The sequence below is a fragment of the Pipra filicauda genome, unplaced genomic scaffold (genome assembly GCF_003945595.2).
Source record: "Pipra filicauda isolate LSUMZ 115617 unplaced genomic scaffold, ASM394559v2 scaffold96_size2947999_pilon, whole genome shotgun sequence".
Lineage (NCBI taxonomy): Eukaryota > Metazoa > Chordata > Aves > Passeriformes > Pipridae > Pipra > Pipra filicauda.
The window spans coordinates 1,420,904-1,446,784 of NW_024105164.1; the positions used below are offsets into that span (position 1 = coordinate 1,420,904).

At 44.2% G+C, this 25,881-nt stretch overlaps 1 protein-coding gene across 6 annotated transcripts in view; it reads left to right on the forward strand.

The window, feature by feature from the left end:
• The window catches only part of PAX2 (paired box 2), an 88,439-nt gene that overhangs the window by 29,875 nt on the left and 32,683 nt on the right, over positions 1-25,881 (forward strand). For 5 of the 6 annotated variants that reach the window (XM_027719129.2, XM_027719060.2, XM_027719102.2 and 2 more), the window contains exons 4-5: positions 4,544-4,629; positions 6,692-6,811. In XM_027719129.2, coding sequence (XP_027574930.1) covers positions 4,544-4,629; positions 6,692-6,811 — 206 coding nt within the window. The remainder of the gene's footprint in view (positions 1-4,543; positions 4,630-6,691; positions 6,812-25,881) is intronic. The other variant, XM_039377906.1, reaches the window with a different exon arrangement.

Genomic DNA, 25,881 nt, shown 5'->3' on the forward strand with positions numbered 1-25,881 from the left:
CTATGAAAAATAATCCACAACAAAGGAATATGATCAAAGCAAGGATACCAGTGGTTTCTGAATTCTGCCAGGGTCTTCTTGAGGCAGCAGGACACACCACTCTTTCCTTTGGTGCAACTTCACTCTGTTCTTCCAGGATTAAAATAATTGCTAGCCTGGGACTCCGGATGATTCAGACCTACCTTACCTCTCTCTGATCAGCCCTAGTATAACTTTTTTATTTGAGATAGTGTCTAAAGACTCTGACAACTGTAGTAAGAAAGAAGAAACCACAGAGTACATTAGGTTATAAGAGAGTTTGGATAGAAATGTCAGAGAAGCAAGGGAAGTTTACTATGATCTCTTATTCTTTCATCAAATAATTTCTGGACAGGTATAGAAGTGATTTTTTACTTGCTTATTTAAAAGGAGTGAACGTTTTGTTTCTCAGAAAAGACTCTGGCTCACATAATTTTGACTTCTAGTATTTCTTTCTACATTCTTGATGAGAGCTTGTTACAATTGTCATACTAGGAGAGAAGATTTTTGCCTGTCTGTCTGTATTCAGAATCAGGAAAAGGAATTGCATTAAAACTGATAAAAAATAATGAAATAGAAATCAAACATTGGAAATTCATGATCTAATGGTGAACATTTAGGAAAGTAAAAGGCATTTGGAAACAGGCAGTTGATTTCAGCTGGTGCTGTACGTAGTATTAATTCTAGAAATCTAGAGTCACTACAAGCCAACTATGGTAACTCATGAATTCCAGAAATGGATGTATAATTCACAGTATGATACTATGTACTGTAATGACATTATATGCCATTACTTAAGATAATATTGCATATTAAATTCAGATTGTGAAATGAAGTTCAGTGGCTTTACTGCAATCAAAGATCTATAAATGTCCTGTTGCTGAAACTTCAGAAGGTTATGTATTAAATCTGTTTATAGTCTGAAACTCAAAGTAGACAACTTGTGCAAAAATCTCCCACTGGAAAATGAAAAATTAGAATTTGCAGCAAGTACCAGTTTATGTTCCTAATTAAATACAAATGCTGTTACTGGAGTCACTGACTGTGATGGAATTAGAGCAGGGATGAGTTTAGTCCAAAGTGACAATTTCTCTTGGAGAAAATAAAGACGCTTGAAAATATGGCATTTATCTCAAGAAATCAGCACTGCTAACTGGTGTGGCAGGACTTGTGTCCCTTCTACTTTTGGAAAGGGCCAAGGAAGTGGTCTGCAAAAACACTTGTCTTTCTCCAGTGTCTAAAGGCAAGAACAAGCCATCAAAGATGGCAAGAGGTGATTGAGGTTTTGCGACCTCTTATACAGCAGTAATCCAGAAATCCTAGATTTGAGGCAGCAGAGCTGGCTTAGTGCGTTGTTCAGTCTCTGGTAAGGGTGAGAAGCTTTCGGCAATCACAAAGTTTAAAGACACCATTACTATGCTGCATTTGTTGCTATAGGACTGGGTCAGCGCTGTTCATCTTTCATCTGCTGTTTCATTAGGTGGTCTTGTGTAGGGCAGGCTCACTCAAAGCCTCTTAAAGCAGCAGCAGTGATGCCTTGCTATCACTTGTTTATCACTGTCCCTAAGTGAATCGACCCAGGGAGATGCACTGCCGTGTTCTGTACTGAGCATTAGGATCCTGAAATTTCTCCTCTTTCCTTACAACGCTAGAGTTCAGTCATGACTTTAGGGCAAAAGAACACTGCCAGGGAGAGCCTCTTCATGACCTCTTCTGCCTCTTCTTTTAATCACAGAAAATACCTTCTACCTGAGACCTCATTAGGTCTGTGCATTTGATGCCAAGAATTATTTGACCCAAGCTATCAGAGGTGGCACAATCAGAACTGCTCCCCTCTGCTCACAGTTTCCAGGCACTTTCTTTTGACATAAAACCAGTTTCATTCTTAGGAAGGGAATTTTTGAGCAAGCCTTTCACCTCTGGGTCACTAGCTGAAATCTGGCCCTGGTTGGTAGTGACTGAAAATCATTACCAGCTGACAGCTACTTGGTGAAATGAGCTGGTGAGCCTCATTCCAGTTCCTAATGGACGCTTCTCAGTAAACACAGTCACAACTGGCACTAACTGGTGTTCTTAGCCCACAGACTGAATGGGGAAGGAAACTGAACTTTCCTCTTCGTGGCCTGCCTGGGTTTTTGGAGTATTATGGACAGGCATTTTATACCTGCAGCGTTTCACAGGCTGTTTTTACTCCAAATGGCTTTTTGAAACTTTGCAATTTCCATGCAGCATGATTCAGCACAGCCTGATCCGCCATCTCAGTGTAATTAGACTCATCTTTTGGTTCCCTGAGCCGCCTGATGCCATCTCCCAGTACGAATGATGTGTCTGATGTCATATCTCAGTATGAATGGAACTGTCTGATGTCACCTCAGTGCTAACAGGACGTTTTATAATATGTCATCTAAGACTGCAGGGGAAATCTTCTAATCCATTCACTATGCTGCACTACAGTAGAACATAACACAGTATAATGTGTAGGTTAACTTAGACACCCCCAGGCAGGTTTTGGATAGACGGATGGATGGATGGATAGATACATTTATACAAAGTATACATACATTATATCACTCTATTGATTTTTAAAAAGTTCCAGGACTGCCTAGCTATAATGAGATTTTTGAACTTTGTGTTGCGATCAATGAGGGGAATATTATTGGCCTGGAGAATTGATATACCCGCTCTCTGTGGCTTGTTCTTCTCCTGGACTGCCCCTGCCCCCAAGGTGTACGATTCCATCAGACACTTAACCTCTTTTACAGTGTCATCAGGCTAAAAGGAATCTAATAGTGACACGGGACTTGTGCTCAGCACTCTGGCACTATTGCTTTCCTGTCACAAATAATTTATAGCTTTCTATTTCCATCCCTTTGCCTGCACCCCATCCCCTTTTTCTGTTTCTCTGGACTGGGGGAAATCAATAAACTCACACAACCAGAGTGGCACTTCAGGGGGTTTTAGGGGGAATGTGAGAGAAGAGGGAAAAAAAAAACCACCTAAAAGAAGAAAAAAAGTTATATTATTTGCCCTAGCACAGACTTTTCAGATCAGCTCCTCAGCTAATACAAATAGCATGACCTCAGAATCTGGCCCTGAAGCCTTCAGACACCTTCTGTATAGGTCCTCAGCAGCTATAGATTAGGGCATCTGGTACCAGTTATCTATATGGGATGAGGATCTGGATCTCCATCCCCAGCTAGAACCTTGACATTCTCTGTCTCCAGCTATGTCCCAGGCAGCCTCTCTGCTGCTCCAGCTACTGCTCAGGCTTCATCATATGTACATCAGAGTTTTCTAACATGCTGAGGTGAGATGTTCTCTTTCTTTTCCTAAAAAGGTTTCAGTCTCAGGAGTTGTGCTTTTTCAATATTGCCCTCCCAATGTCTTGCGTGTCTCTATCCATACCATACCACCCACTAGACACACATTTGTTCTTTGAAGTTTTGCCAACTTATTCTTTAGAATGAATTTAGAAGGGAAGCTGTCATGCGGGCAGAGAGAATGTGCTATTTGCTTTCACTTTCTGAAGAGATTTTAGAAAATGGGTAGGAAATAAAGCTAATGTAATGCAGGGCTGAGAGTTCCAGAAACTCAGGCTGAAGAGCATCTTCAGACCTCACCCTAACTGGAGAGGTTGAAGAGAGGAGAGGTTTGTTTTAATCTCAGAAAGGAATTTGGTCTCCATGGCCTCCACAGGTCATGGCTTATTTGCTGAGTTCCTTGGTGAAACAGTGGTTCCGGAGTCACAGATACCCAATATCTGCCAGTAGTCAGGGACCTTGCCAGTCAAATGCTAGTGATTTTCTTTCACCACTGACCTCACTTGGATTTAAACCAGTGACCTAGAGGTGAAAGATTTCATGTAACAAGAAACAGAGCACTGAACTACAGTTCAGTTTATTTTCATTCTGAGCTATATTATGAGATTTGTAGCATCTTTTTGAGTTCCCATGCTGTATTCATTCACCATCTGACAAACACCAATTTTTGCCCTGTTTGCTGAAACTTCTTCCTGGTGATCTCTATCCCTCACCACTCCCTACAGATGCCTTCTGCTCTTAACTTCTCATTTATGAAGGGCAAGGGCTTTGGGCAAGCCTTCCACAAGGGCATTCAGTCATTCAGAAAGGTGTTTTTTAGACAACAAAATTAAAGCTACACCATTTGTAAATCCAGCAATGTCTCTATTAGCTGCAAAGACTGCCTTGAGATGATGCTCACAGATCAGACCATAAATGCTAATGCAGCTTTTAACACACAGGAGATCCTTGCTCACTCACTGAACACCCTCCTTATGCAGTGAACACCCAAGTTTGGGATAAAGATAATAGAGCAGAACTAGGACAATTCTCCAAGAATTGTACCATTAAAGCAGTAGAATCAGGACCACAATAAGGCAAATGGAACCACTCTGCTGCACCCAGAGCTCAGATCAAGTTTTCGGGTTCTGATAGCTGGGACTGTGGGTATGCAAAGACACAGAGAAGTTGCATTTGAGTTCTGAGTGTGTTTTGCTCTTTTCCAGGATCATCAGAACCAAAGTTCAGCAGCCTTTTCATCCAACACCAGACGGGAGCGGGACAGGTGTGACTGCACCAGGACATACTATTGGTAAGGAGACTGGCATGAGGGGTGGTGACAGGTCAAGTGGAAATGGGGATGAGGCTTAGTTGAGCGAACAAAGTATGACAAGCGGATGCTAAGCAGAGCAAAAGGGAGGAGGGGGTGGCGGGAAAGAAGCCTCTGTGGAAATCAGAGGTTTCTTTTCTTCGTTTCCCTTGTTGCATTGCAGAGGAGGGAATCATGGAGAAACTAGCCCAAGGTAGCGGTTTGCTGAAGTGATTCTGCCCTAACATCCATTTCACATTCATGCTCTCCTTCATCTCCCTATAGAGAAGTATTTACTGCTGTGCTGTCTAAGCACGAGCCTTTACTCTGATTCTCTTTCCCCCCTCTTATTCCCAGTTTTGTTTCTCTCCTCTCCCTTTGTTGGAACTGGTCCCTTTCTTAGAGCTAGTAATACACAAACATGGGTAAGATATTCCCGTTGCCTCACAACTAAGTTCTTCATTGTTCTAGCTCAGCAGTCAGGTATGCCTCGGGTGTATTTCAATGAGAAAATGCATTTTTTGCTGGGGAAGATGTTTTGCTGGTTTATCGAGGTGAGCAGAAGATGGAGGCTGTAATAAAGTGACCAAATGTCTCCTAGTCTGTTTAAAGGTACTGTGCTAGATATGTGACGAGGTACTTTTCAGTCTGTGGGCTGTATGGTGGATATGTCTGCTGTTGCTAGCATAGCTTTATCTAGTGACAAGTCAGAGCAGGGAAAATATGCAGTTCTAGGATACTGTGAAATACAGTAGCTTATTTGTGGTCTAAGACACTGTCTTAGATTCTGTTGGTTATTGAGAATCTGTTGCTACACAAGGATTTACTGGAAAGTACTGGTCTACACGGAACAGAGGTGGTAGATATAATCCTGTATACAAATTTTATTGAGGAGTACAATGGAATTAATGGGCCAATATAGAAGAGCATTTCTGGATGCCCATTTGATCTGGACTTGCTCACTGTACTGGGAATCACTGATCACAACAGATGGAGTTGGCAGATATTATTCCTTCTTGGAACAGTAGTGCAATTTTGTCTAGGGAATGCAATGGCTGAGCTGGGATGGTGAGTGTGAGTGCTTCCCCTAGAGTCTCTCATTGCTCTGGGATGTACTGGGAAGCGTGAGTCTACATTGGATAGTGTTGACAGGTTCTGCTCCATCCTGGAAGGCTTGTATTGGAGGTATTGATTGCTTCAGGTCAGTGCTTTATGAGCTGAATGATGCATAGTGGCCTATGAGAGAATTGGGATATTCTCTCCAGTACTGGGACACACTGGGACATAATAGCTCTACCAATTCTACTTTCTAAAGGCCTGATTATCATGAAGTGATCACTTCTAATCTGAATAACTTGTCATTTCTGATATACTGGAAATTCATGAGCAGTCTCAGATTGCCCTGAATGGCCGCAGGATTCTGCCTATTGACATTGGTCAGTACAAAAGGAAGTCACTAGATTTTCACTAATCTGGGTAGTAGTATGCATCACCAACTCACCAGTTGTTCCCTCACAAGGGAACAGAATTTATTAGCTCAACAGTGAAGTGCTTCTAAGGTATGCTAAAAAGGTAATTTTTCAATGAGAGTTTTGGGTGGGCATGTAGGAGGTTGGTCTGCCTAAGACAGAACACGTGCACTCTTGGTGAAAAAATGCTGAGAGGAAATGATCCAGTGAAATATGGATGTACTATGAAGTCACTAGAGAATGTGGCCTGTGCAGCATTTCACTCAGTTACCTTGACATGCTATGGGAAGCCTGCTCTGAACTGGGATGTAACAACAAGGTTTAGCTTCTTGATGAAATACACTTGCTTGTTATTAATGGCCCTGTACTGGAAGGCTGTGGAGCTAAGGTATAGAAAATGACAAGCAAAGTTGGGATGCAGCTTTGCTCAGTTGCAGTAGAGCGAGTATAAGTCCTTCAGTGTGAGGGACTGGGAGTCTGCTTAGTGCCCAGGCTTCACTATGAGGCTGGTGGCATGCATAGCTTTTAGCTGGGTATTATCCCTGAGTGCTGTGCTGCTCTCCTCATGGCCCTTTTTCCCTTTTCCTTTTGTCCAGTGCCCAGCACAGCATCCCCTCCCGTCTCCAGTGCCTCCAATGATCCAGTGGGCTCTTACTCCATTAACGGGATCCTGGGGATTCCTCGGTCGAATGGCGAGAAGAGGAAACGTGATGAAGGTAGGGGGAGGGGAGAAGCTCATCCTCCCTTTTATATTCTTTGTCCCCATGTACAGGCTCCAATTTCAGGCCAAGGTTTGCAGCTGCTCCAGGGGCTAGATCAGTTTTAGCAACAGAGACCAGTTCCCCGCCACTGCCCTGCTGGCTTGGAATGCTCTTCTTCCGAGGCCCTTTCATGACAGGCTGCGTCTCCAGACATCTGCTCAGCAGGCAGAGAGCCGTCTCCATTGCTGGAGCTGATCCCAAGTTCATTCACTGCTGGAAACGGCTGGAACTGAACTCCCCAGGTGCCAGCAGGTGCCCGGACTTTGAACTGTGGGTAAACATGGTTTCCCCGACTCACTCGTTTTCAAACAAAATGCCATCTTGGAGAAGCACCAGCAATGTGGGATTTATATTTCATTCCCCTTGCAAACAAGTTCCTGCCCTGTGATGTGCCATGAGCTACATTAGCTGGTGATCACAAGGGCCCAGTTTTCAATGGGTAGCATCTACCACAGCAGAACTGTCATGCTTGCAACAGTCTGAAAGCAGAACAGGAGGTCTTCTGAGTACTGTGACCGTAAGGTTGTTTTCTAGGCCTTCCGCTAGGGCTCTAAGGAAATAGGATTAAGCTATCTCCTTTTGCTTCCTACTTGTTGGGAAGTACTCAGGGCAAAGTGGATCCTGAAATGAATCAAAAGCAGAAGCCTCAGATATAGATAGATTGAGTCAGAAGGGGTGGGTAAGGTCTTGGTGCTTTTACGGTATCTTTTAAACTCTTTTCTTTAAATCTTGCTCTTTTAATTTGATTTGTTCTAAAATTGAGGGCCAGGAGGTGAACTTTTCTAAGGGTAGTGACTGATCAGTTTGTTGGGTTCAGCCCTGACTTCAGTATGTTATGTGTTGCTTGTTGTGTGGAGGGACCTTTTAGCAGTACAGGTGGCTTAGTGTGCTGTGTGTGCTGTAGCCCCAAGGCTGTGCAGTGCAAGAGAACATGAGAGTTGTCTGTGATATGTAGTGAGAAGAGAAAGCTCTCCTGAGAGAGATGCTGCATTCGGGGGTTTTGCTAGTAATTTTCTCAGCATTCATTCTGGTGAGGTTCACATCTGTAAGTTTTTGATCCAAACAAACACAATAATCCTAAGAATAAAAGGCAGTCACCATGTCACCTTTCTCACTAATACAAATAAAACTAGAGGCAAGGACCCAACACAGCTTCTATTAAAGCAAATGGGAACATTTTTGCTGATGTCATTGGAAATTGGATCGGGCCCCAGAGGAAGATCCATTTCCCAGCTAGATGGCAGTAGGGCCCAGCTAAGACAAAAGTGTAGCAATGGAAGGGCTGAGTCAATTCCTCAAAGCCAAAAAATGTCAGGAATAAGAGACTACAAGTATTGCAACCCCCTCCAGCATTTGCCATCATTACATATACATGAAATAGAGACATTTTAAATGGAATGACAAGTTTCTCTAATGGTTGTGCAGATCTCCTGGCACTTATTTGGGGTTTTTGTGAATCCCTGTTCTCATACAGTCCAGTGTGGTGATCACTAGCTCTCAACATGGTGCCTCCACATCTCATTTGAAATGAAGCTGTTCAATCTGGCTTTAGCAGCTATCCAGGCTATACCTGGAAAGATCATCCCACTTTAGATGCAGTCTCACAGTCAATTCCAGCCTCAGAACTTGAGCTTTTTTTGGAAAATAGTTAGATACAACCAAGCAGCCATCTAAGACTGTGACACTTCACAGTGATAAACTGACAGTAAGAACTACTCTCTGTGTCTGTCCTTAATTCATCCCAGATTTGATTTAGACAAGTGACACTCTGCAACTCCTTGCTGTTGGCCAAGAGCCCACATATTCCACTAGGAATCAAAAAGGTACCGGAGATGTTTGTCTTCAGCTGAGTTTTAGGTGGCAATTACATGACATGATTGGAACTACTTTAGAGAACAGCCTTCATCCTGTCATCTCAGATATCTGCTGCAGGGAGATGTTGTGCCCCTGTCCTAGAAAAACCTCACATGTGACCCCCAGCCATCTTCTGAACACCCCTAACCAAGTGTTGAGTTATCTGGGCTCACACTGGCCTTAAGAAACGCTGAAAGACATCATCCCTTTGCAGGGTTGGGTCCTAAGACGGGAAGGGTCCATGCAGAGGTTTTGCAACACCAGTGACCTTGCACTCATTCCTGGGCAATCTCCTCTGTAGGTCTGAAGTTTCTGATTGTTTCTAGTCAAGATGGGGATTAGATGTCAAGAAATCCAATGCAAGTATTTCTTTTATGCTCATGCTGGATGCATACGCGTTCTCAGTATTTCCCAGAGCTTCTGAGCACTGTTTTATTGCAGTTTCTTAACTGCAGGGTTTATTTGTGAGCTTTGCACATCTACTTTCCCAGCATTTAGGGAGTGGCTCTTCCCTAAAGGAGGCAGAAGAAACAGCACTGCTCTCTCTTTCTTTCCGCTCTGTTGGACCAGCTCTGCTGCAAGGATTCCTCTGTGAGGAATGCAGTTCAGCAGAAAGGGGGAAGTACCAAGCTGTTCCTGAATCCCCGGTTCTGAAAACCTTGTTAGCAACCTCTGTGATGGCTGGGGGGAACAGGGTGGGAGAAACAGAGGAGCCTCTATCTGAGCACACCCCCTCCCCCAGGTCCTCCTTGCTGCAGCTGGTGCCTACATTAGACAGTAGCACAGATGATTAAGAAGAGGAGAGATAATTATGTGTCAAGATGATGTAGCAGAACTCCCGAGTTGGACAGAAGGAGCCAGACGGATGCATGAGGTGGGCTCAGAGATGGACGCTGACAGTCAGGTGTGTCCCTCACAGGGAGTTAGAGGGAACAGTGGAAATCCCAGCCTACCAAATACGCTGGTTGCAGCTGCAAGGGTGGTCTGGGAAACCTATGGCATTGAGACAGAGTTAGCAGGGAAAGAGCTCTGAGTGTCTACTAGTCACAACAAGGAACTGTCTGGTCACAAGTCTTTCCTCAAAACCCACTGTGTCTTCCTCAGGTGAATACCTAGGAAGGATGGTCAGAATTCGCCCTGTTAAGACCACGTTTCAGATTTTGACCAATGATTGCAAAACTTCTGACTTCTGTGACAGATTAGACAGAGTTGGTCTCCTATGATTTTTTAAATAATTTGGCTAAAAAAGTTCACCACCATTTGTGTAGCACAGTGTGTGGCATTTCTTGCAGTCTGTGGGCACTGCCAATGCTGCTGTAACTTCCCTCTGACCTTCCCCAGCACTTACACCCACCATCTTCCAAAGGCAGAGGTGGGCCTGGATCATGTAATGACTTCCCCAAGACCGCTGAGGGTCTTGCAGTATCAAGCTGCATCTGAAAGCAGAATTCCTGGCTCTTCATGATTCTAGCGTTGTTGTAGTCTGTGATGGCAGGCCAACCATGCTCAGCAGGGTTACTGTCAGACTAAGGAGCAGCAATATGAAGGACAAAGGGGAAAAATAATATGCAGATATTTCTGTTGTTTCATAAGCCCTTGACTGATAGCTAAAAGAATGATAACTGGGGTGACCCAGAGGCATTAACAAAAAATCAGTGTCACTCATACAGTCTTGAGCACTGTACAAGGAGAAAAAGGGAGAAATGAGGAGAAAAGGCAAAGACAGATAGACAGGTAGATAGATGGATATAGACAGATGATTAGATAACATGAAAACAATATATCAAACTGCTCCCTGCATACCACAGCATCTTCAGCTGGGTAAAACTTTGTATTATGGACAGAAAGAGCTATGTCTTGTAAGAATGGTTTTGTAAAAATCCCCACAGACTTCCTCTACGAACCCAAATTCTCATTTGGGATTCATCTTCTAGTGAGGCTGGTGCTGTAACATTCTCAGCATTATTAACACTGGTTGCCGACAGTATCTGTAGTATTTGACAGCATTACTGGCAAAATTATCTGCAGTGCTGACAATTGCAGAGATAATATCCCCCAGTATTATTGGCATTAGCAGGGATCATATCTGCAGCCTGTTACTGGTGGGAGCAGACGTAATGTGTCCAGTATTATTAGTATCAGTAGTAATAAAATCTACAGGCTTGATAGTGTGATCAGTGCTAATATCAGCAGTAGGTTTGTGGGAGAGGAGGGGACGGAGTGATTGTTACTGTAAATGGCAATAATACTCGGGCTGCTTGCAGTAAAGGAATCCCCAGCAGAGATGGGCAAGCACACCTGAGAAGGCAGGAGTTCCTCCTTCCCTTTCTTCACCTGTCATTTTGATGATGAGGGGGATTTACACTTATACCCAGCGATGCAGGGCTGTGTCAGTGCAGGGGGACAGTAAAAGGTCACAAAAATTTCTGCAGGTCTGGTGGTATTTTCTGAAGAGTGTTAGCTGTATCAGTGCAGGTGGTTCACCATACTCTTCTAAATGGCGTTGAGTTATGTCAAACAGGTTCTGCTTCTATCAGCAGAACTGTTAGTCCTTTAGCTACAGGATAGGCAGCATCATTGCCCTTCTCTTTGATGCTGCATGCATAATTTTCTGACTGTTATTACCACAACACTCTCTACTGAGAAGTATTGCTTTGGTTACAGGTGGTTTTATCTTCCCTTACTCCAAATGGGAGGACTGTCTGCAGAACAGGGTTTTAACAGTGTTCAGCTTGGGGCTTTTCCTACCTGGCCATGATCTCATTTTCCTATTTGGAAATTTCAAATGCCTCCTTCAGGTGGAGTGTGAGGCAGGGAGATCTGTGACAGTTCCAGTCCTGATAGTCATTTTTCAAGATACTGCCCCAGGATATAGATTGTCTTGAAGAAAATTTTGAACTCAACTCTTTAAGTGGAAAGTAGTGCAGAGGGGAGAGGTGTGTAATGTGTCTAAGTTTTTGAGCAGACATGCAGCACCTCAGTATGCCACTGCAAGTATGATCCCATTTGTGTTGTTCAGAGTGGCAATGATAATATAATTTGGGAGATGTAATTATGACATTTCAGGTGACTTTGTATCATTGTCGGTGGCATCAATGTGTTGTTCACAGGCAGTGTGGTTGTGGTTATCCTGTTGTTGTAACTATCACTATAGGTTGTGGGTTTGTGACACTAATTATGAGATTACCTGTATCACTACTTGCTATGCTGTCCCATTACACTCAAGGCCAGAACACTCTTCACAGGTGTGGCTGTGAACTGTTTCTTGTGGTATGTTTGCATCATTGCATGCAGTAAGGTTGTTTCAACATAGTAATTGTCGGTACACTGGTGCAGGTGTACTGTCACTGCAATTCATACAGTAGTTACAGCAGCTGATGTAATGTGTTGGCCACGACAGTGAAGTCAATATAGCTATGTCACTGTAGTGCCATGTTAAGAATGGTATGTTTTCATATTAGAGTTCCACAGCATACCAGAGTTGTTTCAGGACATACAGTGTGCTTATGCTGTCATCTGCAGTACAGTGATGCTTTACTAGTGCTGTAGTTGTACTAGTGCAGAAGGTCTAGCCCTTAACTGTCTGTAGGAAAATACATTCATTTTCCTACGTTGCCTGCATATGTTTGCAAAGAGTATGAGTGAGTCATTCCACTTGACTGTGTCATGACCTGATGTATGTTCATCTCTGGGCATATTAGGTGTATTTCTGTGCTCCCAAAGTCATAGTATTGTTGAAGACAACAGGGTGTGTTTGGACCCCTTCAGGTGACACAACAACACTACTGTCTGTGGTATGGCTGCATTGTTTCACGGTGTGATTTCTTGTCCCCACGGTTGACATGTTTGTGTTATTCTATATGACTACTTTACTACAGGTCAGCAATAGTCTCAATGACACTGGAGACACATGCAGTTGCATTGCCTCAGGTGCTAACCCCATGTTCCAACCATCACACACAGCTGTGGGGTGTGCACCCCGCAGTTTATGGCTGTGCAGACAGAATGAGCAGTTTCTGGAGTGTTTCACATTCTCACAGTGTCTTCCCCCTACTTTCCCTGGGACTGTGTTGTTTCATGCATTATGGCTGAGTTTCCAGTGACTGGCAGCTTGCAGCAATGGTGTATCACTGCAAACAGGAGTGGTCACAGGGGACGTCCAGGCTCACTGTGTTTATACACCCAAGTCTAGGTAACACTCCCTTCCATTCTAGATGAAAATATAAATCGAAAAGGGAGTATATTCTCGGTAGACACCCACTTCTCCCTCCTGAGAGTCTTTGGCTGGTGAGACTCTCGGAAGGGCATAAGAAAGGCACCTGCTACTCATTCTGCACCTCTCTAAATAAACTGCAGGAGGATGTCAGAAGAGGGAGAGTATGTATGGGAAAAGAGGTGGAGGGGGGAAACTGGATAAAGGAAAGGACAATGAATAAGCAGCACAGCACTGTCAGAAATGTGGGCTGCTGCACCATGAATCTGGAGGTCGGTGTGTAAGCAAGAGAAAGAGGAAATGTGTTTTGTAAGTGTGCCTGCACACAGCCTGGGAGTTTGGGGAGTACGCATTGCTCAGGAGGAAGTCAGGTAAGGGAGAGTTAACAGCTTACATCACAGAAAGCAGTTTGGACAGAATGCTCTGCTTCTAAAGCTTATAGTGCTGCTTAGTTTGGCAGGGGTTGGTACTCTCTGAAGACAAGCTGGTCTGGCTTCAGCTGTATTTGTGTGCATCTCTGCTGGTGTATTTGTGTTTCTAGAAATGCACGCCTGTTTGTTTTTTGTATTTCTGTGTTAGGATCAATGATTTCTACTTATCTGTGCTTATGTACTGGGGTGAGTGGCAGGTTGGACCCGTATTTTTGTGCATGCCTATGGAGACCTGGAAAATGTGTATGTTAAGCTGTGTATAATATTGCTTATTAGGAGAATGCATACTGTGGATGATAAGGATGTCTGGGCACATATGGCTCAGTATTAGTGCTATGTATTTCTATGAATGCCTGGTATTTGTATTCAAATTTTGAGCATATATGTGAATGTTGTTTATTTGTATGTATATTCTGAGTGTATGTGTTGTTACATACTTGGAGTATCACTGTATCTTTGTGGTTGCTTATGAATATGTAGCCTGTTAGTGCTGTGCACTTCTGTATATACTTTGTACAGATGTGTATTTGCATTGAGGTTATATATTTGTGTGTATGTTGTATACATATATCTATATCTCTATATTGGTCATTCTTGCCTGTATAAAGGCTGTTTATTTATGTAAATAGTTTGTATTTTTTTACGTGATTTGATTTTGTATATGTGAATATAAGGAAATTACTTTGAGTCCCAGGTCTTCGTTTAGTTAGTGTATGTATATTTTTGTAAGTTATTTGTTTATTCAGAAATTACATTTAATTGACATGCACCTGCATTAGTACCTCTGTGTGTCCCAGTTTGCATTCTTGTGTCTTTGAATGTTATTGGCTATGTTTTGTGGGTGTTATGCATAGAGCTTTTCTTTACATTTATTTCTGTGAGTACTATGAATGTGTGCTTGTCTGACTATTTATGGGTATTTAGTTTGTGGTTAGATCTTCTCCTTCCACTTTTTGACTCATTCTTGGGAGGGGTTGTTGCGGCTAAAGTGTCAGCAGGAGCGAGGCAGCTACAACTCCTCCCACAGTCTCTGCCTGCTCCATGTGTCTACCTGTACAAAGGCTGCTCCCTAGCTTTGCTAGATGCCTGTCTCTCTGCAGCTTCTTCTTCACTCTGGATGAGTTGTACATTAGGTCTGTCTGCAATCAGGAAAGTGACTGTTACATTTTTTCATGGATGTAAAGAGTACAGGAGTCAGAGGGAGGGGAGCATGGTGCCTGGATCCATGAGGATCCCAGGTCAATGCACAATAGATGACAGAATAAAAGGAGTCAGGAATAGCTGGCAATGTGCGAGCAAATCATAATTTAGAGGGTTGTTGATGATTGGTACAACAGTGGATGAGGATGCCATGACAGTGAGAGATAGGGATGACACTGTTTTGGGGTCAAGTGGCATGTCAATGAGACGTCAGGGCAATACGACTGGAATCAAGGTGACAGGACACTGAGACAAAATAGGGATCAAGGTGACGTGCCAATGACCCAGGCTGATCTATCAGAACAGGGAGATCTGGGGTAGCTCCATCAGCTGAATCAGCTGAATAAGGCAAGGCAGAACAGGAGGAGCAGGGTGAAGAAGATCAGAAGTAAATCAACAGACCTGTACCATGGCTGTAGGAGCCAGGTCACCAGCAGTGTGGGACATGCAGTTTCTCCACAAGATCAGTTGCATCCTGGTGTGAAGGGCTGGGGCAGTCTGTTAGCAGTGGCTGTTTGCTCACAGTGATGGAGAGCAGGGATAACACAGTGATGACATCAGGTGATGGACATATCCCCTGACGGTAGCCAGGGACCATAGGGACTGTGTGGGCAGGGGCATTATTCCCAGTTGCTGGAAAAACAAAGAACCTAACGGGCAGTAAAACAAAAACAAAGGAGACTTGGAAGCACCTGACAGCCCTAATTCATCACAGCCCAAGATTTTTTTTCCCCCTCATGTTCCCATTATATTTGTTTGTAAAAGTGGAAATCAATTTTGAAGGTAATTTTCTGGAAAGAATGGAAGGGAGGTGGGAGGGCCGGATAAGGCAGAGATGGCAAGAGGAAAAAAAAATTTAGGCCAGGCACAGCCCAGGGGCAGCTCTTGGCAAGGTGAAAGAAAATTGCATATTCAATCTCCATCCATGAATCTCCCTTGCTGCTGCCCGCCTCCTGCTCGAAAACAATGAAGGCTTTCTCCCCTACGCTGCACAACGCCTGAGTATCAGCGCTCACTTTAACTTCAGGGTCATTAATTCACCTGATTATTGCAGGAGAGGAGAGTGTTGCAGAGGCATCCATTCTGAAGAGCCCTCCCTTAGCTCATCCTTTGATTAGTTTGGGGTGGGGGGAGTTGAGATAATGTGTTGTCTTGGACTCAGTTTAAAATGGGAGGGGCTGAAGAGGGGGTGGAAGGAGGTAGAGGTAGAAAGGGAAAGATGTGGCCTGGCTTGTTGTGGAAGGGAGGGTTGGAAAGCAGTCATTCTTGCATCCCTCTGCTGTGGTGTTACTGCAAATTAAAAGTAGCATGTTCCACTTGGTAGCTACCTTTCAGGGAGGGGAGGGGCATGGGTATATGTCGGCATGGGGATGGGGGGGATCTTATCATTGCTTCCTCAGCAGCCCAGCGTAGTGTCACCCTGTGAGGTGACATTTGAATTTACAATTCCGCAGAGAAAAGCCATTAATTCACAAATTAACATTTCTCCCTCTCTCTCTAGCTCTTTCTCTCTTCCTCTCTCTCTCTCTATCTCACATGGATGTGCAAGCAATTGAAAAGACAAAGGAAATAGCCTTAAGGAAGAGACTTTACTGCTACTCTGCCTGTGCAGAGATTGCTACTACTGCTTCTAGATAGATAAACCAATTACCTGAGCTGCTCTGTTCATGGCAGCCTGCTATTACCTCCTTTTGTAGAGATGATTCCATTGCTGGATTACACTGTGTGTATCTCATTAATGTAAACCAGCATGATACTGGGCACTGTCTCTGACACTTCTTGCCATAGCCCGTTGCTCTGCAGCGGAAGAGGGAACTGGGAGAAGAGTTGAGCAGAGGTGATAGTAGGCACAACATACCTCCAGACCATGCAGAGAACTCGCTTAGAATACCTGTGCTGAGCTTAGAGGAGATGGGGGCTTCCCTTCTAGGGAGGAGATTGCATGACATTAACCCTGATCTCTTCCATGTCTCTGTGAGCACAGAGAGTGCTGCACAAGAGGCCTCATTTATGGGCACCAGGTATGGGTAGCCCATTGCAGTTCCATTCTCAGCACTACACAGAGTTTTCAACAGGTGTAGAAATGTGCAAGCAGATGCAGAGGTGTTGAGTACAAAAGCTATTTATACATAGCCATAGGCACATGTAGCTGACCGCACCCAGGAGCTAACTGACTTGCACAGAAACAAAATAAAGCTCAGAATAAGAAGCAAGAGTAAGAATTTGAGCTTACAGATTGAGAGGGCCAGATTTCTCAGTAGTGCAACTCCATTGAAAGCCAGTCAATGGAGATGATCACCTGTGGAGATGTTAGTGTCAAAGACAAATACTGGACACTACTTCCACACAGCCCTCAGCCTACTTCTGATTCTCTTCTGTTGTTATTTCCTGCAACAACAGACTTTCTCACGTGCTTCCTTCTACTATCATGCTTGGACAGCAAGTGTACAGTATACAGACACACATGTAAGCACTCGGCCATATGCTGGTGCCACCCCAGGCACACATTCCTGTCACTACCAGCCTGACTGTGCAAACTCACAGCCCTGCAGACACAACTTCTCCCTGCCTGCTCTGGTGAGGTCCCTTTCAGCAGCTCCAAGCCTGCCTGCTGGGGGGCACATTGGCAGTCAGCTTTCTGAGCACCTTCTGGTGCTCTCTACAGACAGCATTGTAGGAACATGTTGGCTACCCCTGCCTTTTAGCCTCGTCACACAGCTATGTGTGTTTGGGGAGAAAATGCCCAAGCAGAATGGTGTACTAATGTGCAAGTCTTTGCTCACTAAGTACTCTACCTATATAGAATTGGACAGAAATCTTCCCCAACAGGTTTTTCACCCCAGAAAGGTTTCATATGCCATGTTCAAGCCATTCTCCTAACTTTCACGAAAGGAATAAGATTGCAGGGGGCAGTTATCCAGGTAAAAGAAAAATGGATCAGAACTGCTGTTTCTGGAAACCTGGTCTCCACATGCTCAGCGCATGGAGTATGTGCCTTTCTTCAGCATTGCCTTGGCTCCTTAAATCTTCCGAAAACCTTATCCTCTTAACGAGAGCATCTGCCTCTCTGACATTCCCTGTGCCCCACACCGTGCACAGCACATGGCTGGGGAGCATCATCCCGCAGCTGGTGCTGGAAGACGGATCACGATCAGCGGAGGAATCGGCAGGCAGTGCCAGTAATTCAAACCATCCTGACCGTTCAGTGAACCTGAACCTGCTGACCTTGACAGCACTAGACAGCAACGGCCTCAGGAATCCCAACCTTTAGAGAGGCGTTGGCGGAGGATGGCTCCTGCTCTCTCCCTTTCTTTCTCTCTTTCTCTTCCTGATCACATCCCAGCAGCCAAGGGGGCTCAACAGTCAATCCCCAGTGCACCAATTAGCTCCTAATTTGGCTATCTCTGCACTCCCAAGTCTACATCAATGTAATGTTAAGCATCGCTTGCTGTTCATAGATGTAAATCGTTCCTTTAGAGGAGTGCCTTCTTGTGCTAAAGGAAAACACTAAGCACCTTGTTCTCAGTCGGGTCCAGAGAAACCCCTCCTCCCAAAATGGGAGCTACTGCTGCTGCTGCTTGGAAGGAAAGCAGGAGCTCTTTGCTTCCCTAAGTGATAGTATCAGATCCTCTAGCCTTGTTTGACTAGGTCCCAGGGGGAAGCAACAAGATCTCACCAAGTGATTAGCCCGTGAGAATCTTGGCTGGATAGATGAGGGGCAGGGAGGCAACTTGAGTGGGGGGGGAGAAAGAAAGAAAAACCAGTGTGTTTAATTTTGTCATCAGACCTTGCATTAAAGAAAAATGTAGTTTGTGACCATTTTAAGACCCTTTCAGGAAGCACTGGATTTCCTCCAGCTATCTCTGTAGCTGCCAAGCAAGACCTGGAACAAACAGCATTTTGTGTTGGCCTGCAGAGGCTAGGCTAAGCTCTAAGACCTTGCATGTGGAGGACAACTCTGTTAACAGTAGATGGCCTGAAAGAAGCAGTTACAGTTACGTATCTGTATCTATCTATTGACACCCAGCAGACTGTCTGTCTTCTGTCTGTTTCCCTCCATAATTCTTTGAAGGTGATTTTTCCATGCATCAATCAGATAAAATAAAGGATGCTCTGAATAGGTGTCAAATGCAATTCATGACCATCTTAAGGCCCTTTAAAATGTCAGAATTATGTTAAGGGGCCTAAAAATAATGCCTAGATCCAGATTTTCCTTTCTCTTTTCCTTCATTCATCCAAGCATCCTACTGCTTGCATCCCAGAAGTTCAAGGTACAAAGTCCTCTTCCCACACAGGTCAACAGCTACAGGAAAATACACAGGTGCACAGTGCCAGAACAGGACCTAGGTCATGGGTATCACTGTTTCCATTTGAATGGGCAGCAGGTTAAGATTTTTTTCTCTCATTGGCCCTGAATTTTTTGGGGAGCTCAGAGGTGCTATTCTGCTTTTAAGCTAGGGAATCTGCATTAGAACAGATTTGCAGACATCTTATTAAACCTGAATGAGGTGACTATGGTGTAACGAAATGTTCATCAAGTCTTGAGTGCCTTATACTGCTCTCTTAGGTGCTTTAGAAAAGGGTGTTATAAAGCACAGGTATACTTCCATGCCTAGTTTCCCAAAGGAGCTACCATTATTTTGCTTTGGGTTTTGGCATCTAGTCTGAGAAGAAGTACACCTTGAATAGAAGACTTGACTTTGCATGAAGATCAGAATTGTTTCAGAGTTTGGGTCAACTTTAGTAAATCCCAGCAAACTAAAAACAATACCCCACTAGCTAATCCTCAAAGATACTTATGGCTCTTCTCTGCATAGCCCTCAATTGTTTGTGAAACTGACTGCTGCCATGACTGGGCCTTCTCTCGTTTGAGGACTGCTTCTTACAAATTGGAACATATCTCCAACATACATTTTATAGAGGTCATATCAGTATAGGTTCCTTCATATACCAGTAATGTCCTTTACATGTGCTCATGCAAAAAGATGACAAATTAGTCTACTAGTGATTTACAGTTATTATAGGAATGATCATTCAAAAAAAAAAAAAAAAGAGTTTGCATGGTGACAGTTCAAGCAGATTGCTGCCCATCACAAGCTTGTAGCTTTTTCATTGCATTTTACAATTAACCATCCTGTATCATATATTGTTTATCAACCTTCCCATTCTTAAGATCTCATTTACTACTGAAACGTGGCTGACTCTCAGGTGGACCATGGCAGATGTTGAACAATACAGAGCATCAACTGTGAAATTTTGCTGTGCCATGTCCAAAAGAAACCACAGGAGAATTAAGATATGCTGTGGGTAATCACTCAGGCTGGATTTTGTTCAGGACAGCCAGGTTAATGTCTGCACTCTTGCAAAAAATGCCATGGGAATTTTAATGACTCTCAGTGATTGGAGCCTTTGTTTTATGGCATGTCAAAAATGGCAGCTCTAAAAACACTCTGCTTGAGCACTGGTTTAGTGCTGACTCAGAAGAGCTTCCAACAACATGATTCACTAGCATCTGGCTCAGGGGCAGGCACAGACTCCTATGACTTGTGAGGTTAAGGTAAAAGTGAGTATGAGGGGAAATAAGGAGGAATGAAAAGAAGAGAAAGTCTAGAGCAAGAGAAACAGAAGGAAACGAGGTATTAAGAGGCATGTTGGGGGGGACCCAGCAGGCTAAATAGGAATTAATATTTCCTAAATTGTGTATGAGAGGTGTCCATGGTCTGATTGAGATCTGCTGAGCCCTAGCACTGGTGTCCTCTCAGTGTTCTCCACTGGAATCTCAGGGATTCCAGCTCTGTGCCCCCTCCCTTGTCTCTAGCAGTCCTGCTGGCAGTGTTGATTTGCATGTCAGGCAAACCACTGCTTGAGAAAAAAAAAACCCTCCAAGTGTGGCGGTGTCAGTGCTCGCTGTTGTTCGACAGTGTAAAATTAAATTAATAAAGCCCCCAACACAGGAAAACATAACAGGAAATTAATGGCCTTTACTGTCGCTCTGATGCAGTCATTTGCAACCCTGCTTTCCGCACCAAAGACTTCATAAATGCAAGCAGTTTCTCTAAACAAGCATAGTTAGGGCTGCATGCAATGTAATTTTTTGTGTTGCTTCTGTTCTTTAGAGCTAACAAAAGCCACCCTTTTTTATGTGTTTACCAAAGGGGATCCTGCCAAGAAGTAGCTCCCCAACAAACAGGCTTAGGAAGATGAGATAAAAGCGCTAAGTCATACCAATGATGCTAAGGACACCTTCTTGTCTGGCAGAGGGAAAGCATAGCTTCTGGAGCCCTGCAATAGCAGCTCTCCTTGAGGGCACTGCACTAAATGCAATGTTGTGGACACCACAACAGCATAAATCAGGATAACCCTTCTGATAAGTTGCAGGATGTGTAAATCAGTACAACCACTAAATGCAAGAGACTTACAGATTTACACTGAGCAGAGGATCTGGCCCACTGTGTGAGAGTGCTGCTCGCTACTCCACCAACATAAACGAAGCAAATGTACTGGGTCCTGGAGACAGCTGCATTTCTATCTGTCTAACATCAAGTCTAATAGTGCTAATAAGAGCTACTGGAGCCACACTCTGTCCCTCATTACAGTGGTAGAAATCCAAATGCCTCTCTGAGGTATGTGAATTCTTGCGGATATGCAACTACCTGATTTAGAGCAGAATATGTCCACTCACCTCCAGCATACCCAAAGGTCATGAAACTGCAGTGATTGCTCACACAGAAGCCACAACCTTTGACTACCTAGGCTAACACACCTCATCTGCACATCCACACATATTATAGCATGCGTTGTGTACACATCTGGGGCAGCTGCTTGCATCCTAAAACCTAGAAAGGCTTTTAGTGACATTTTCAGTAAGGCTAGATGTGTTGATTATTAATATCCAACACACAATCCTAAATCTGTACAGACTTAGTTTTCCAGAGGCTATTGGCCAAATTTGCAATCATACACTTAGATATTGTAGTAAATACATATGATTTGCATATGCATACACACACTTACTTCCTTAAATGCACTTTTCATGCTCCCATGATAATCCAAGACAGATCTGAGCACACACTTCATTACACATTTGCACACACAATTCATTACATTTACATTCTCATTGAGCATTGCCATTTTTGCTCATGTAAGCCCTGTATTAAGGCTGCACTGCCCATCCCTGCTCCATCTGAGGTACTCAGTCATACACAATGTCTGTGTTAAAAGCAGTGCAGCCCCCAGCTGTCAAGCACCGGCACACATCTCACTCTTCCTTGGTCAGGCACACTCACTTCCCTGCACGAGCAGCCTGCCTTGCTCACCAATTCCTCATCTGAGCTATACCCCTATTTCAAAACATAAAATCCCTTTGTTTCTGAGCCTTTTTGCTCTAAGCCTGAGCATGTAAGTAACAAACACACACAGTCTATGTGTCGCTGACACACTTGAATTACAGAGACACGTGGACCAGCACAATACCACCAATTAGCATACTGAAATTCAGGCTTGCAGATTCCCTTGAGGCAAATGGACACAGGAATCTGAACATCTGCAGAGTTCATGAAGGGTGATGCACTTCCTCGAGGTGATAATCCTCCAGTACTCATCTCCCACTATCCCTGTTTCTGCAGGATACTGTACATAACCTGAACTTGTACTATATCTTCTTTCACCATCACAGCATAGATCCCCGATAACATTCCTTTTCTATGCACTACTGAACCTTACCAGCCCATTCCATGCTCCATCATCTCTACTCTGCAATCCCTTGTGATCCTTCCCATCTGAATTTGAGGTTCATCTTTCTCCCCACCAGTTCAGTTATCACAATCAAAGCACTCAAAATCCTTGCAGAACTACTACATGCTGCTGCATGCTGAAACACAGAACTGACCCATGTAGAGATGACATCTTTCACACTGCCTAAAAGACTGCAAAAATTCTTCTGGAAGGACACGTAACCAAAATTTACAGCCTTCCTTTTCCAAACTCTACTGAGTAGGGTAAGAAAGTTGCACAGGTGAAAAGATCACAAAATTAGGGCTGCCAGTCCTTGTCCTTGTCCTTACTGCAGGGAGTACAGTATTAGTTTAATAATTACTGAGGATGCAAACCATCTCTCTAGAATCATTGTGATAGCCAGACTGGATCAGCTTGTGCAGACCAGGACACCACTACCAGATACTTCTGACCATGTAAAAATGTGTGATCCACTCCTTCAGAACAAGGTCTTTGTCCTTGCTCTCTCCCTTGGTTGGGGGTCAGCTCAGACACAGATGCAGGAGGTTTGCTATACCCACTGGGATCTTGAGACCAGGGTTTGAAGTCCCAGTCTGATAGTGCTGGGCTCCTTCCTGGACCCACACTGAATGCAGCAGGAGGGTCTGCACAGGGCTGGCTGCCGTGAATGACAAGCACTGGCTATCGATCGCATTCTGAACTCGGCCCAGCCGATAGAAGGTAATTAATGACTCCATTTGCCTCAGTACCGAGGAGAACAATTGAGTTTGAAACTGCAACAACTGGCAGTGCGCGGAAAGGCCCCCCGGGACGGCCAGGAAAGCTGCCTGACAGTGCTGGGCTGAACGGGGACACGGGAACACATCAGAGAGGAAAAAAGAGAAGGGAAATCGGATAAAGGGAAAGAGCAGCCTTAAAACAAAAGGGTGACTTGGGAAAGGGCAGCACATGTAGGCATGAGTGCCCACTAACTACCCCAGCAGGGATGGTGCAGGCAGGCTGTGGGAGAGGACAAGGTTGCCTCGTTGGCACAGAAGGATGGCATTGCAGCAGGCGGCTCAGCACTGCTGCGTCAGAGAGATGTGCTTCCCTCGGAGCCTTTGACAATTAGATGGGTTCTGCTGTGTCACCTGGCTGGCAGTTCTCATGCCAGTCACATTCACTTTTATTATGACTGTGATTTTTATTGGTAGAGTTGTGAGGCCTCAGCTGAGATCAGAGCCCCAAAAGGCTGCAGGCAGACGGGTCATGGGGACGGTAATAGCTCTTGCCCCAAAAGAGAGCAGTGCCTCTGCGGTTGTGTGGTGGCTGCAAAGCTTCTCATTACTTTCCTACATGTTTCTGTGCCACAAAAGTCTCCCTATGTCAGAAATACTCCTGAGTTATTTGTTGAGATAGTCCTGTCCCACCCTGAGCAAAAGTGCTGTCATTTGTAGCTAGGGAAGTAATGGTATTATGCTGCTTTGTGCTACTTGTACATGATGGTGCCTTTGTGGCTTCCAGGCCTGGGAACATCTAGGTTTTTGGAATTATTTAATAGGCATATTCCCTGTGTTAGATGCAGTTAAGGGTGTTCCTGTGTCTTCTGGCACAGCATTTCCTTGTTATCTGTCAGGATACTTCTGTGACACCCGTGGAGCATTTCTGTGTCTTGTGTCGAGGGTTTATGCTGAACATGGGCTGTGTGCACTCCCTCAGCAGTCCCTGGGGAGGAAAGATATTTCCTGTCACATGTGCAAGGCCAGTCCTGATCACACTGACAGTAACCGTGTGCTCTTTTGTGAGGGACAAAGTGACTGAGGCCATGGTTCACCTCTCAAGCTGTTTGTTAAGATCCTTACAATTTAAGAGAGAGGTGTCCCTGTGTTACAGTACCACAGAGTTTCCCTTGCCAGTAAAAGGGAACTGGGAAAGATGAAGGTGCTTCCTAATGGTACAGCTACCACAGTTACCTAGGTGGTATTCCCATAGTTATCCTGCGGGTGAAACCTTGCTTCACCCCTTCCAACAGAATCCGTTCCAATATCGACTTTCTTGGCAAATCCCCGTCCCTTAAGCTTTTACTCCTAGCACTGTTCTTCATCAATAGAAGTAACTATTGCCCACCACAGTGCCATTCCTCATGGGATCTCCTAGTCTTTCCCAACTCAAATTTTGGCCCTGAGCTCTCAGTTGACTAGCACCCACAACCCTTTGATGGACCCCATCTCGTCCCCAAAGTCCTCTCCACTCCTTTCTGCCACCTTTGCTCATATCCATGTGGTTGTCAGCTTCCATATGACGTATGACAATTGCGTATGACACAATTCGAGGCTTCCCCTGATAGTCTAACTCAGAGATTCACATGCTTAGAAGAGAACTGCAACTTCTAAGTTGCCAGATATAAGTGTCTGGCCCCTGCAGTTTCAGGGAAAAAATGAAACCACATCTTCTATAGATTTTGACACCAGAAAACAAATACGGGGATTTACAATCCTTTAGTTTTGAAGAAAATAAAATGATCTGTGACTGTGAATGTTTCAATGTTAGAAACACAAGACATATAAATCTGTCTCTCAGGATCATCTCTGCAAAATCTTCTCTGCTTCATCAGTAAAATCTATATACACAGTTCATATTATTGCTCTGTGAAGTTTGGGATTCGTGTATCCTACCATTATTAAGTCAAATAATACTGAAAGCTGTTTAGACAAGATCCACCTCGAGGTAGCCGACAGGCCTCTGTCAAAATTTTTCTTGCTTTTGCAGATTTTAAAGCCTAGGCCAGGGCAGAGTGCCCCAAACCCCCACTCCCCCATCCCCACCACTGTGCTTCACCCCAGCAACTTCCACCAAAATTAAAGCACTGCCTTTCTCCTTACAACTTTTCCACCCCTTCCTACCCATTTGCTTGCTTTGATCATTCTGATTTCTTTTTTAATCCCATTCTTTGCTCTTCTCCTTCCTTCATCCTTTTCTTTCATTCCCCACTGACTGTATAGATCCTTTCTCAACAGCTGGTCCTGAGTTTCACAAATACAAATACACACTTACGTGCGTGTGTACACACACACACACACACACACACATAAACACACACAGAGAGACATAAATAAATAAATAAATAGAAAGGTCAGTGAGCAGAGCAGCAATAACCCCTAAAACAGTACTATCAGAGGGACATGATTGATCAATTGAATTCCATAGCGGCTCAAAAATGTGGGATTAAGTAGTGTATTATACGCACAATGAGTTGAGGCATGATGTTCATTTCAAGTTCATTTCGCCAGCCCTCTGCCACCAGATCAGGCAATCAATAGGGGCAGCAGATATCATATATCACCTCTCTCTGTGCTAGGCAGAGAGCACCATAATCTCTCGCAAATTTAGAGTGACAGATTTGTCAAGATCTGAAGGGCCCCTGAATAAATGAAGGAAAAGAGACTCTTACAGCGACTTGGGAAAGCTGTGATTTCAGCTTCTTCGCACAAAGGCATGGCCTGTGCACACGCGGGAGACACACGTGCATGGGAATCTAAAGGCAGACAGGAATAGCAAATACATGTACATGTGTGCACTAATCCGTGTAACCACCCAGGACAGCTCACTAAGGG